This window comes from Procambarus clarkii, chromosome 36, assembly GCF_040958095.1.
Source record: "Procambarus clarkii isolate CNS0578487 chromosome 36, FALCON_Pclarkii_2.0, whole genome shotgun sequence".
Lineage (NCBI taxonomy): Eukaryota > Metazoa > Arthropoda > Malacostraca > Decapoda > Cambaridae > Procambarus > Procambarus clarkii.
In genome coordinates, this window is record NC_091185.1 from 6,887,516 (window position 1) to 6,902,995 (window position 15,480).

The following is a 15,480-nucleotide window of genomic DNA, read 5'->3' on the forward strand; positions in this document are numbered from 1 at the left end:
TTATGGGTTAAGGAACAGACAGGGCATGAGGCATAATACGCATCCCTCCAGGACGTGTATTGGAATATCCTGCTTCATCCAGGGTTCAGGGACTGGTTAGGTCCCAAGCTCAGGATAGCTCAGGCGGACCATCCTGAGGACCATACTCAGGATGTTCCTGAGCCATCCTGGTCCTTGAACCAGGTACTATTTTCTTTCTTCTCCATGGTCTGTGGTGGCCCCTTCGGTTCATGCATGCTTTCAGAAGGCTTTGTTTCTATTGGCATTGGCCTCTGGGGGTCGGGTCGGTGTGCTTCCTAATCTCCTCTGGTGCAGTAGTTTCTGCTCTGTTGGTCCTGGTGGACGTTTTGTTTGGTTGCAGCCATCTCCTCCTATTCTGGCAACAAACGTGACGCCTGGCTTCTGGAGGGGCTCTTGGGTTATTGATGCTTGGTCGGTCGGGCCCGCGGTGCATCATGTGTTGTCAGTTTGCGGCTCAGTGCCGTTACCTGACAACACTTCTTTTCTGGTGAAGAATGAGACGCTGGGCTTCCGGAGGGGCCCCTTGGGTTATTGATGCTTGGTTGGTCAAGCCAGAGGGTGCATCATGCGTTGTTAGGTTGCGGCTTGGTGCCGTTACCTGCGTGCCTCGGCTTCTGTTGCCATAGACGCGTTTTGGGTTGTTCTGATTCCTCGTTCCCTGTTCCAGGGCTCAGATCTCTCAGGTCATCTGCAGTGTACTTCAGTCTAGCCAGCCTGCGGTCTACCCTCGTGCCCATGATGTTCATTAGTTTGCTGTGTTTGGGAACATATCTTGGGCTGACATTTGGCCACAGGGGTTTTAGAGGGGTCCTGGCCGTCCATTGTTTGGTGCATGTTCCTGGTCTCGGTTGTTTATGTGTTGCCTTGGGTCGCAAGTTGCAGCCGATGGTCTTGTCTTTGAATTGAGGCATGCAGTGCAGCCGCCTCCTGAGTATGTCCGCTTTCATATTTATCTTTGGTTATGTATCACCATGGAGCCGAAGGGGCTCCCCATAGAAAACCAGCATTGAATGAAATGGCACCCTCCCTACCTCCAATCAGCGGTTTCATTTTGTTTTTGATGCTCAGCCTCCGAACTGAGGTGTTAGTAGCCGGCCCGAGGGTCTGGGGTCTCCCCCCTTCCCCTCCTGGGAAGGGGAGGGCTGCCCGGACAAGTGGCACAGTGGCGGTGAATGACGTTTGTTTGTCTGCTTGCTCCTTAGGTTTTGGGGGAGTTCTGCTTCTTTGTTCAGTTTTTGGTTGCAATTTCATACCAAGTGGGGTTTGTTTTGTTATGCCTACCTTTCTGATTGCCTAATCCCGGTCGATGGAAGACATGAAATGCTCCCAAACACATGGGGGTTTCCATAGGCCATTTGCTCGCTGTGCCTCTTTGAGGGGGCCAGGTTCAGGCTTGTGGTCCCCAGTAAGCAGAACTCCATTGACTGAAGCAACAGACTTATATAGCGTATATCAGTATGATAGCTCCAGGGAGCCTCTGGGGATCACCCAGAAAATGGTGTTTCATTACATTCAATGCTGGATTTTTCATAGGTAAAGATAAAATCCATTATATCCACAGAGAGCTATTATATCATATTTGCATCATACATGTAAAACCCAGTCAATAATTGTTTAAATCGTTGTATGACGATAATCACAGTACCTCATGAATCAACGAATGACAACCTGTTTAAGGGTTAAGATAAATTATGTAATTTAGCAAGATGGACTTAGACTGTGTATAAACAAACCATGTCAATGGATCATTATCCAACCCGTCCTCTTAAAAATAACGTCACTTTTGGCTCGTATGCGCACTATGGCCAGATTTGGACATAATTTTAAATGAAATTGACTCACAAAAGTGACGTACTGTCCCGTTTTCAATTTGAGTCGTCCGGCCTACTCGGTAAGTTTAGAAGAGAACTTTCAATTAACGTTTTTCATAACGTTTTGAAACTTTATGAGAATTTCCTGCCCACCTAACCTACCAGAGGACCCTTAACTTACTGTTGTTCAACAAAAAAAATCCAAAATATATTTTCATTTTTTTTTATTTTCATATTACGTCCACTTTCGGCCATACTGGTAAACGGCCAAAAGCGACGTTATTCTTAAAGAGGACAGGTTGCATTATCAGTAGTACAGTACAAGAAACTTAGGGTGGTGGTAGTGAGTGTGCACACTGCTAGTGTAATATATAGGGTCTATTTTTCTCAGGTGTTTCAGCCTTAGCCTGAGTAGCAGTAGCAGTATCAGTGAACACAGCATAAGTCCTCTATTGTGTCACCATCTTGGGTCCACTCACCATTTCTGGTGTCCTGATGACTTATGGTATGCCCTAAAATGAGGGAGAACTAAATTTATATATACTCATTTGGGATGTGTTTAATTTTTATGTTTATCACCTGTTGTATGATCACTATGGCCAGTTTATTACCACCGTTGAGTGTGCATTCACCATCTTGTATTTAGTAACTCCAAAATATTACACACCGCTTGCTGAATAATTAATGCAAAATATATGATAAGCATTTATTATATTCTTACCATAAAATTTACTGTAAAATTGATTGCCAAGTACACTTGTATGATCACCATATTTCACTCACATGCTATGTGCTTTTGACACTTTGCTTGTCTGTTTTTCAGATATAACTTCAGCAAATTCACTTAAGCAAGGATTGATTAGTAGTTTTTTTTGCATTGAATGTTTATGAACTACAAATTCATTACTTAGTTGTTTGTGACACTGTTAGTGTATTCAAAGTCATCGTGTTAGCTAGTATCATTGTTTGCAGTCAGCTTTGATATCAATGCATTTTCATTTATTTATGTCATCAAATTTTGTTAAAATTTTAGCTGCTGTTTTATAAACGAGGGAATGAATTTAAAATCATTTTCGTCCCTCATATGTTTTAATAGCTTCTCTTTTTAATTCTTTATAGCACTGTAGACTTTTTGTTACACATGCAATTTTTTTGGGCCATCTCCTTAGTTTTCCTTAGATATCACACTCTGGCCATTAATGGTCTGACTAGATAATTGCCAGCTTCCCATAAAGTCTCTTACTACATACAAGGAACAATGAACAGAATCCTGCCCCTCTATGAAATAGGGAGCACTGGAAATTGGAAAGTAAATGTATCTATTTTATTTGTTTATATAGAGTATAACCTTGGTTTAACTAATAATAATAATAATAATAATTATAATAATAATAATAATAATAATAATAATTTTTATTTAGGCAAAGGTACATACATAAAGAGATTTTACAAAGTTTGTTGGCTTTATAGATAAGAGCTAGTACATACAATGCCTAAAGCCACTATTACGCAAAGCGTTTCGGGCAGGAAAAAACACTACTGACTAAAGCTTAAAACTAATGGGTAAAAAGAAAAAAATGCGTTGAGTACAAATAAAAATAGAGGTAAAAGAGGGGGAAACATTGTTGAAAAAAACAGCACAAATACAATTACAAATTATTACAGAAAATTACATTAAAACAGCGTTGATTTGAAAAACAAAAAAAAAACAAAAAACATACATGGGTTGACAATAGAGGGGAAAGGTAGGTTACAGGGAATTTATTAGGTATAGCTTCATTTTTAACTTAAACTGGTTGAGAGAGGTACTGTCTTTAACATGGTTGGGAAGGTCATTCCACATTCTAGGCCCCTTGATTTGTAGAGCATTTTTGGTTTGATTAAGTCGTACTCTAGGAATATCAAAACTGTATTTATTTCTGGTGTGGTGCTCATGGGTTCTGTTACAACCTTCTATGAAGCTTTTGAGATCAGGATTGGCATTACAGTTTAGCGTTTTATATATGTATAGTACACATGAGAGAATGTGCAGTGACTTAATGTCTAACATATTCAGGGATTTGAGTAGGGGTACCGAGTGATGTCTGGGGCCAGAATTGGATATTGTCCTAATAGCAGCTTTGTGTTGAGTAATTAGAGGACGTAACTTCAGTTCAGCAAACCTCAAGTTACCTCTCACACATTTTGGTCCAGATTTACACAGTGGGGTTCACTGAACTATTGAATTGCAAAATGAGGTATGCATAAATTTATTAATGATGGCAAGGGCTACAGCCCACTGACATATTATCTTGAAAGCTTCAAACAGAAGCACATTTTTAGCCTCATTACATATGCTTTTTCCGGTGGAAACCTCTAAGACTGCTCACCTGTCAAAGGAGAGACCCCTCCTGTGCTTTCCAGTTGAATATACCATTCATAAATGCATCCTATACAAAGAATCCTATATATATAGGCCTATATCATAATATTGTACTTTATAATATAACAATTGGAAAATGTTTTTAAGTATATATAGCAAATACTGCACTGTGCTAAAATATTAATATATATACCAAAAAATATGAACTATTTAAAGATGTTGCTGAAGAATTTTACCAGCTATGTGACATTAGAATTATGACATTAAAAAGCTAATTTACCCTTGCAGTAGTCGACAACGTCGTAATAGTGGTTGTGGTTCGCCATTATCTTGGCGACGTAATGGATCCCAGCGTCGACGACGTGGGTGCAGCAGCACTGGGTCATCATTTCGCAGGTCTCAGGTAGACAGAGAGAACCTTGTAAGACACGACTCAGGATCTGATGCTGATGGTGAGGAGGAAACAGCACTCAACAACAATATTACATTTACAAATAACAACCTGAATAATCATCATTCTATGTGAGTAGCAGTACTTGTGACTCACTTTTTCATGTATGATATCACTAATCACGGGTTAGTATCACAAACCTTATCTTTCTAAGGCAATGCTCCTACTAATAATTTTATTAGACAAAGGGCAGGAGCTGCTGTCTAGGGTGTTGAAGAAAACACCATGCATGACAAACAAGCCCCTTTTAGAAGAGCTCACTTTTCACAAATCAAAGTTTTGTCCTTCATAAACTCTTCTTCCTGACTGATGTTTCCATCAATATTGTTCTGAACAATAACTTGTCTCTGTGAATTACTTGTTTCAGGCATTACTTAAAAACTCACCAAGGAAAGTTACATTGGTTATATCTTGCACCATTTCACTGAAGGGTCATGCCTGCAGCTCGTACTCTCTTTTTCATAATAACTTCAGTAACCTATTAATGCCTCAAAATTGACACCTCTAAGACATAACTTTCACTAATAGCAACATCTGCAGCCAGCAACCTGTGTGAGTCTCATGCCTGTCTCTCAGCCTCTTGACATATCTTTACTTATCACCCAATAACCTAAAAGAAATTCCTATGACTTTCATATCATGTTCAGTGATTGTTTTCTATTTAGTACCAAGTGGCATGAATGCAAAGCAATATGCAGTGTTTTGAACATATAGATTGCTACCTAACTGTGAGGGTCTGCTTCATTCATGGGCTCAATATAATGACATGATCAGCTTATAAACAAGCAACCATGCCATTTCCTGACACCAGTTTTCATGATAATCAAGATTTCTATTTATGATTTGTCCAGATAAAGTTGTCCATGCTAGTTGTGAGCTCTGAAAAGTATCTGAATAAACTGCCCAATAAACAAATTACATTCCAAATCTTCCTGGTCATGCTCAATGAGGCACCAGTACTTGTATTGATATTGGTGGTTTCATTGTACAGGAATCCTCATTTTACAAATGTCCTCTCTACGGAATACATGATGGTTTCCTGAGGTTTCTACTGACACCGAACCAGGATTTTCAAACAATCCCCCCATGCACTCTGGCTCTGTCATCTAGGAATGTTCTACCTCTGACATTTTTCTTTTCAATACACAGAGAGGAATCACTAATGTGACTGCATCAATGAGAAAATCCATAGGAGCCGTGATGAGGGTTCGAACCTGTGCGGTTGGTGCTCCCACACACAAGCTCTAGTTACTATCTTGAGATTCTTGAGGTTATCTTGAGATGATTTTGGGGTTTAGCGTTCCCGCGGCCCGGTCCTCGACCAGGCCTTCTTTTTGTTTCACACCCCTCGGGAAGCAGCCTGTAGTAGCTGTCTAACTCCCAGGTACCTATTTACTGATAGGTAACAGGGGCATCAGGATGAAAGAAACATTTTGCCCATTTGCCTCCGAATCCACCAGGAATCGAACCTGGGACCTCAGGACTACGAATCCGAAGCGCTGTCCACCCAGCTGTCAGGCGCTAGATCTCGACATGGTATAAGGATTGCAACCTGGAGTTCTACTAAGCACACAAGGGTTTCCTGAGGCTTCTACTGAAGCCAGACCAGGATTTTCACACAATCCCCCCATGCACTCTCGCTCTGTCATCTAGGAATGTTCTACCTCTGATGCTCCTCTTTCAATAAACAGAGAGGCCCACATCAAAAGGATATCATCAGCGGCATATGCTAGACTGGCCAATAAAAGAACTGCCTGTAGAAACTTGTGTAAGGAATCGTTCAGGACCCTGTATACCACTTATGTAAGACCAATCCTGGAGTATGCAGCTCCAGCCTGGAGTCCATACCTAGTTAAACACAAGACGAAGATAGAGAAGATTCAGAGGTATGCCACCAGACTGGTCCCGGAACTGAGAGGAATGAGTTACGAGGAAAGGCTAAGGGAGCTTAACCTCACAACCCTGGAAAATAGAAGAGTAAGGGTAGACATGATAACCACCTACAAAATTCTCAGGGGAATTGACAGGGTGGACAAAGACAAACTCTTTAGCACGGGTGGAACACGAACAAGGGGACACAGGTGGAAACTTAGCACCCAGATGAGCCACAGAGATGTTAGAAAGAATTTTTTCAGTGTCAGGGTAGTTAACAAATGGAATGCATTAAGTAGTGTTGTGGTGGAGGTTGACTCCATACACAGTTTCAAATATAGATATGATAGAGCCCAATAGGCTCAGGAATCTGTACACCAGTTGATTGACAGTTGAGAGGCGGGACCAAAGAGCCAGAGCTCAACCCCCGCAAACACTTCTAGGTGAGTACAACTAGGTGAGTAGAGAGTAATGGCATCGTTCGAATGATAAGCTGTTCGAACACTCATCACGGCTCCTTCGGATTGTCTCATTGATGCAGTAGTGTGACTTTTGCTTTGGTGACTATGATTTTTTCTCATGTTCACACTCAATTTGAAGTGGGACACGAATGTCCCACCTCAAATTGACACAGCAGGTGTCTCACTGTCATGGTTCCTGTGTGTCCGGATAGGGAATGTTTGCCTGTACAGTATATCGTAGCAAACAATATAATGTCAGGATTGCCTGCTCGTGACTGTAAACTCAGCATCTTATGCATAGTGCTACCCTCTGCATCTATCAACAGATTACAATGTATTAGAAAATAAATATTTGTTTTATTTTATTTTGATGTTTACAGTTGTCTTTAAACATAGCTCTAACATATGTATGTACGAATTTGAATGCCATCAATGATGACATGAACATGAGTATGGCATCTTCTAATAAATACTGCATGTAAATTTAAACATAGCATAGCATGATTACCATATATGCCAAAGTATATAGTGTCCCCATTTTTAAAATGCATAGTAATTTTGCCATTTCATAGAAAATCGATTCAATTTAATTTCTATTGTACACCCTAAATGTAAACCATCACTTGAAGCCACTTCAATGAAGTTGCATTCAAATTAAACTCAATACAAGCTACTATTCCTTAATATTTGTTATTAAGTATAAAAATGCACGGTTACATTGAAAAGTGTTAAGTGTAGGTGGCAAAATATGTAGTATTTACAAAGCCTTGATGGTAGTGGCAAGGACCACACTGATCACAGTGGAAGTGTCACTTGCATTACATTGATAGACAAAAACACATGAGAATTTCAAGTGTTTTCATAGTGGTTTGATAACTTATTATTTCAAGTTTCTAAAGAATTAACAAGATTTCCTCATACATAATTTCTACAGTGTCTGTCTGTGTGTGTGTTCATCTATCTGTCTCTGTCTGGAGTGAGTCCAAAGGCTTGATCATTGCCATGTTACATCATGAGGGAGTGTTTGAAGGACCCCCATTTTCCTGAGAAATAGAAATGCTATACCATAGTTTTGTTTCCCAAAATCACTGACAGGATGCCTATTAATTTTATTGAAGTCCACCCCAGGCCAACTACTGACATTTCCTAGGATGCTATCAACAACAATTAACTACTTCTCAGGTACCGATTTATTGCTTGGTGAACAGAGGCATCAGGTAAAAGGAAGCACTGCCCAAGAACACTTATGTTCTTTCACAAGAATTGAAACGGGTACCTTTCAGCTGTGGCACACCTGTGACGGTAATTAATTTATAATGCCAAGTATCAAGCTAGGGATATTACTGCCTATTAGTTGACAGATTTGATCTTGTGGACCTGCTACACCATTACCCCATAGACATAATATCTACGGCAGGCGATGAGTCACAATAACGTGGCTAAAGTATTTTGACCAGACCACACACTAGAAGGTGAAGGGATGACGACGTTTCGGTCCATCCTGGACCATTCTCAAGTCGATTGTCTTGAAGATGGTCCACAATCGACTTGAGAATGTTCCAAGACGGACTGAAACGTCGTCGTCCCTTCACCTTCTAGTGTGTGGTCTGGTCAACATAATATCTAAGAGTGGCATTGGCTCAAAATCGAATCAATGTTATTATTATTGATTACATTGATTCGGCACTGAGTTGCTGTTGCTCTTGGATACTGTACACACTGGGTACAGACACACACACATATCACTCAGTCTTATATTGTATTCTCTTAAATTGTATTCTCTAACCTCTATTCTTCCTTCTCATCATTCTCTCTTTTCTTCCCTTCTCTGTGTGTGTCTCTCTCTCTCTCTTGGTAGCTAAGACATTGACCACCTGGTTGGTTTGAAGTACTGAATTAGTCAGGAAACCTGAGATATTTAGGTTAACCTTTGCTATAGGTTTGAGTTGAAGATCTGCTACCCATTTTGTCACAAAAGTCTTCTACGAACCTTTATTGAACAACTTGGGGTGTGGATCTTGGTCTTGTTGTTGATTAAAGTTAATTGTGCAGTGGGTAAAGTCGCTGTTGTACTTGGTATCTAAGACATTGACATCCTAATGTACTAGTCACTATTGTACTGTTGTGGAAGTTTCATCTTCCTCTGATTTTGACTTTGGAGACTTGTTGTTGTTATTGGTGTCCCCATACAGTGCTGGTGATGTTGACCCTTGTTGCACCTTGCACATGTGCACAGTACGGTCTCACATTGATTCTGATTATGTGCTCCTAAACACCTCATGCATCTTTGCAGTTCTTTCAACCATCTAATTCAACTAGTACAATCAGAGTATATCAAACATTGATAAATAATATGTTCTTCTTGATAGAATAAAAAGTGGGTTGACACTAGAGGGAGAACTTGTCTGCTTGGCTACTCATTTTGTTTTTATTGTACAAAGTACTGTTTAATTTTCCTCATTTTTGTTTTCTTGTGTTTTTAACTTTTATTTTATCGTGCTGTTGTCTGTTTTTTTTTTATCCCACCTTTCTGGTGGCTTTTTCCTTCAAATAGATTAATTTTGAATCCTCTGCTCCTTGTGCTTCTAAGGAAATCAAGTTTTGGTCCCTGGTCTCTGGTAGGCTTTTAAAAAACTTTCACGTGCCTGTTGTGATTGAAATTGAGTGGAGCTAACCAGGCAGTTAGTAACAGGATACTACCAACAGAGTCCTTCCAGAAACATTTACTGTGAAACATTTGCCTGCGGCTAACCTTACAGGTTACATTTTAGATCTTTCTATGTCTCGAACATAAACAGTGACAAAATTTATGCTGGCCTTTTTTTTTTTTTAATTCAGATAAATTTGCCATAAATGGTTTAGTGTAAAAATAAAAACTACCTATGTTAACCTTGTATATGTCATCTTTGTGTTGGTGATGGCTTCACTAAAATTGTTTTGAAATGATGACCACCTAGGTGCAGATAAGTACTGATGGGGGGGCAATGGTAGATTTGATCCAAAACAAATTTGTAATCTTGGCTTACTGTTTAAAACACAAACTTGACTTTGCAATGTTATTGGCAAAATAATATGCTTATTATAGTTTGGCATTTATGGTATTTGTCCATGGCTTCTCTTTAGTTCATTTGCAAAAGTTGTGTCGGCTTTTTGAATGTTGCTTGACAGGAGGAATTTTTGGGTAACCTCAGCTTAAATTAACGGATCTCTTAATTTAAGAGATCTTAATTTAAGAGCTCTTAAATTAACGGAGAGTGACTGCTTAGATATTACATAATAATAACTATTGATCTGTAAATTATAACAGATGGAAGGTGGCAGATAAGAAGACATTTTCACATCTCATTTATCAGATCCTGACATTCTGATTGAAGCTAAATATCACTTCTTTTATGAAGAGATAATTGCCACTCCACCCTCCAGGTTTTTAGGGACTGACCACAGCCACTGCAACGGGTCCACCAGCAGCCATGTGCAGCTGGCCCCGCGCAGATCTATCCTCACCCAGCAGAACTCGATAGGGTCGCCGCGAGCGCTTAGTCCACAGAATTCCATCCGTTCCCGTGGGTCCTCATCGAGGTCACGCCAACCCTCCATCCAGGGCCAGGTTAGTATTGCTTCTTTTTACAAATCATTGTATTTGCTACATCTGTTTTTTTTTTTTTTTTTTTTGCATCATCTATTTTTCTGAGAGGCCCCCATTGGTTGCTTCTTGTCTAAATAGCTTTACACGTATCATGTCACATATGGCCCTTGTGAATCAGAATATCATCTACCGCACTGCAGGGGCCCAAACTTAGTCCACTCAAAGAGGTGTATGAAGAATGGGATGCAAGATCACCCAAACCAAGAGGAAAATTCAGAGAAAGGTAGAGTGAACCAGAGCAGACAACAACAAGGAAAATATTAGCAGCCCTGACATAAAGGAACACAATAGTTAGGTAGTGACCCGTGCTAGTTATACATCGCTTCTGCCCAGTGGCAGCATGGGAACTTTGGGTCTCACCGGGTTCGACTGATCAGTTATGCTCCCGGTGTGAACTTGTCCACTACTACTCATCTTGTCACCACCTCATTCTGGGTCCCTTTTTATCCAGATAAGTGTTGGCTTTCTTTGACTTCTGACCTGTAGGTGCTTGTGCTTGTTTATTCCTTTTTTGGTGTTTGTGTTACATGAGGCAAACAGAGGGGGAAAAAATGTTGACATAATTAAAGAACTAAAGAGGTCAGAAAGTTTTGATGAAACAGTTGGTGGACTTTCAAGAATCAATAATTATCAGTTGTGTAGGCATGATTCCAGTGGTCAACCAGGTGAAGCTCACCCTGTCGTGTGATCACAATATTCTAAGATGGATTATAATAACAGAAACTGGCATAAAAGGTTCAGGATAATAACTTTCTAGATTACCATCGAGGAGACTATCAAGGAATGAGAGAGGAATTGCAAAACACCACTTGGAGGGAGCCGATAGATGTACTGGTATGGAAGCATCATGGGAAAATTGAAACAATGTCATTACTGAACTCAAATGTATGTGCCAAAAAGGAGAAAGAAAAGAAATGGATCTAGATGGATGACTCAAGTAGGATAAAGGGCTTTGTTAACTAAGTGGAACTAGTGGGAGGGGGGGAAAAGGCATCGTAGGTGATATATTTTGGCCGCAGTGCTGTCCACCCAGCTGTCAGGTGCCTTGCTGCTGTCTGTGCAACTCCCCCTCCCCAGAAGGAGGAAGGAGGGGGTAGGCTCAGACTTCCTGTTCCGGTTACCCAACCCCAGTTCTGAGGCTGTTGTTTTGTGTGGCAGTCAATCGACTCTGGCTCCAATCTTCGAGAAGTGCTATGCCTTGTGGTGTTGTACTGCAGTATGGTGGTGTGTGAGCCAGGTGTTATTTTTAGATGTACTGGGGTTGCATGTGCCTAGGGTTCCCTTCCCTAGGTGCCCTGGAAGTACTGCCCCTTGCAGTTTGGGGTTATCTTCTAAAAACTGTTTGGGGGGCTACCTCCGCAGGGTTCTTTTGCTGCTTGATGATTGCCCGCCCTTGGGGTCAGATGGGGTTTTTCCTACTCTTGTTTGGCCTTGGGAAGGATGTAGCATAAGGGGGTGCAAGGTACTGTCCAGCTGTCTTATGCTATGCATAGCAGCCAGTTCTGTTCTTCCTGGAGATGTTGTGTTTTTGCGGGGTGTTCCTTTTGTTTTATTTTGTTTTGCCTTTTGGGGGTCTGCCTGGTGGGGGTCTGCCTGGTGTGGCTGTAGGACCACTTGTATGATTTTGATAACCCTCTACTAGGTCCCCGTGATTGCACACGTCGCAGGGGTTCAGCATTTTGTTTGTTTGTTTGGTAGTTCTGGGATAACCGGTTAACAGTACCTGGCCTGGGCTTCCCTTAACAGCCAGCCTAAGGGCCCTGGAAACCCGCCATTGGGGCTCATTGGTCTGATGTAAGCGTCCTCTGAACCCCATCTTTTTTTGTGCACGTTTGAAGGTTGCTCTGTCCCGTTGTCTCAAGGTGACACTTATCTACTTTGCCTCTGCCATGCTGCCTGTTGAGTCAATGACACCTTTGACCTGGAGTCCTGCAAGTAGTGTTCCTTGCTTGTACTCCAAACCACCCAGTCCACTGATATTGATATTTGGGTGCAGGCAGCTTCAGCATTGCATGCACAGTTTAGGTTGCTGCAACGCGCTAGGTTGGTGGCCTTTCCGGATGCCCCACGGCTGCCCCACTTTGGTTATAGGGACCCCCGGACTTGGGGGTGTTAGTCACCTTGACTAACACTCAACTAATAGATAGTTTTCTATCTAGAACCACCCCTAGATCTCTTTCTTTAAAGAGATGTCCATGGTCCGTGTTTTCCTCTTTGTTGTGATTCCAATGGTGCTGTCTCCTCCCTGATAAGTCCCCTTCTTTTCTTTCTCCATGGGTAGGTAGCTTCAGGAAATCACAAGGGGCTCCCCCCAGAAAACCAGCATTGAATGCAGTGAAACTCCAATTTATGGGTGAGCTTTGGTGGCTTCCTGACACCCACCCTTTCCCAGGGAGTTGGAATGGGGGGGTGGGGTGGCTTTTTCCATCATCATAGAACCGAGGTTGGAGCAGCCGGCTAACCTGGTCTGCCACCCCCCGTTCCCCAAACAAGGGAAAGGTGGGGATGAATTTGCTAGAGCTAGTTTCATGAATTTTTTATTGTTTACATTTTGCGAGAGTTCTTTTAGTGATTTTGAGGTCTTAATATTTTTGTAACCAGTGGTATGTTTTGTTTCTCTGACTTTGTGGGTGCTTCCTCTGTGGTGGCAGATATGATTAAAGTTCACTGACAATTTTATCATAGTGCCATTGCTCTCTGTGCCTCATTAAGAGGGGCCAGCTTCTGGCTTGTAGTCCCTGGTAGGCCTGAAAAAACTCCGCTACTGATTACACCTAGTATTATGGCACTAGATCAACATTGTAGGTTCAGGGGGACACCAGGGCTCTTGAGCACTATTATATAATGATTTGCATCATACATGTAAAACCCAGACAATAATTATTTAAATCATCATATTAAAATAGCCACATTACTCTGTGAATCAACATATGATGATAATCCCTGTTTAAGGGTTAAATTCTGCATCACTATAACAAATTATTATGATAGTAAATATAATTTTGAAATCCAATTATTTGAAAGGTCTTTCTACTTGCAGACATCCGTATTTGGGTCAATCAGGGAGCTGGAGTACAAACAAAATAATCTAAGTCGTGCTAAGGAAGCAGCAGCTGTTGCAGAACAGGAAGAGGCACAAGAACATTCTGAAACAGAGACAGAGGGTCTTAAGAAAATATGTTTTGTTTTTGAACCTAAAGGCTGTTTCAAGGAAAGACAAGACTATTCCCTTTATGTCTTCTCGCCAGAAAATCCGTATGTATTATAGAGAAAACTATAGTTTTACTAGATTTGTTTTTAAAATATAATTGAGCTCTTTTAATTATAAAAGTATGTAACTTAAACTCTCATACTTTCCAGTGCCACAGGGTGACACTGAAAATTCTCATAAAATTAGTTTTTCTGGAGGAAGTCCCCTGGTGGCTCCCTGAAGCTGTCTTCCTGAGATTGCTTCATACTAAAAAGTTACAAGGTCACATCAGTGGCAGCAAGTTGTGTTTGGCCTTCTGGGGACCACCACCAAAACCTGGCCTCCCCTCATAAGAGTCACACGGAGCAGGTGATAATCCACCACCTCATCAGGAAAAAGCCTCCATAAAGTCAGCACAGCTTCACAGACAACTGGAGGGTTCTTGAAAAAACCCACCAACAACTTAGCAAACGATTCACACAGAACAAGGGATTCACTCAAACGAGCTCGAAATTCGTTAGTTCCAATTACCACCATCAGGCAGCCCAGCCTCGGCTCCCAGCTGGCTCACCAAGTCAGTTCTGTTCCTGATGCTTGTGTCTTCACACCTACTTATAGTGCTTCTAGTTAAGCCAACTTGCAGGCAAGTGTCAGCCATCCTTGGACTTGGTTGCTCTGTGTACTGTTTAAATATAGGCTTCATGTGTGTGTTTTGGTTCCAGTTGGTTGTGTGAACTTGGCTCATTGGTGTTTCATGCTGCATGTGCTCAGGATTCTCTTCCCTGTGTATCCTGTAATGCTGCCCTTGCACAACCAGCACTTCACTTCTCTGGTGTGTTGAGGAGCTTGCCCCTGAGAGGCCTGATCATTGGAGTGGGGCGCCTCGCTTTAGGCTATTCAGGAATCGTAGATTCTTCTGTTTAGTACTTGGTTTGGGGCATTTGTTGGTTGTGTTGGGACGCACTGGGGTTGTGTGCTTGTTTACATGGCACGCCATAGTTGCCTCCCTTAGCCTGGTAGTTTAGGCTGCAGTTGGTGTCTGTTCTTCTGGCAAGCAGCCCCAGTGCCTGGGGTGTCTACTTGGTTACCATCCTGCAGGATCTGGGAATCCCCTGAATGTCTCAGTTGTGGTCCTTATAGAGTGGCCTGTCCAGCCTAACCTTGCTGTTTGCAAGTTTGAGGGGTGTTCATCATCTTTGCTACCTGATAATGATAATTTTTTCTGCCCCTGCCATGCTGCCTATTTGACCCGGAGTCTTGTGAGGTGTGTTCTCACTAATGTGTCTTCTCTGACTGATTCCACCATTGTGTTGGAGGCTTTCCAGACAGCTGTTACTTTACTGACTAGGTTTGCTTGAGTGAAGTGATGGTGGCATATTGATTGACTGGAAGTCCAGAGTTGGCCCCTGTGGCTGCGGGGCCTGATAATTGCAAGGCAATTTGCATTCGACATCAACTCTTTCTCAGCACTGTTCCACAGAATGTCCTGTTTGTTTTTCACCTCTTGCAAGCTCATGCTCCTTCTGAGCTGCCTTGGTCTCTTGATCGGGTGTTGTTCTTTCTCTTTTTGCCTTGTTTTATGGTTTCCCCTTTAGCTCTTATTGTCTTTCTCAAAATTGTGTTTTTTGTTGGCTTTTACCAACCGGCCAAGGTTGATGGTTGGTTA

The 15,480-nt window shown here is 41.6% G+C and overlaps 1 protein-coding gene across 1 annotated transcript in view; it reads left to right on the forward strand.

Annotated features, from left to right (window-relative positions):
• LOC123756102 (Ca[2+]-channel protein alpha[[1]] subunit T) overlaps window positions 1-15,480 on the forward strand; it is a 487,984-nt gene that overhangs the window by 342,625 nt on the left and 129,879 nt on the right. The window contains exons 19-21 of the mRNA XM_069336529.1: window positions 4,483-4,716; window positions 10,402-10,585; window positions 13,665-13,879. Of these exons, the coding sequence (XP_069192630.1) occupies window positions 4,483-4,716; window positions 10,402-10,585; window positions 13,665-13,879 (633 nt within the window). The remainder of the gene's footprint in view (window positions 1-4,482; window positions 4,717-10,401; window positions 10,586-13,664; window positions 13,880-15,480) is intronic.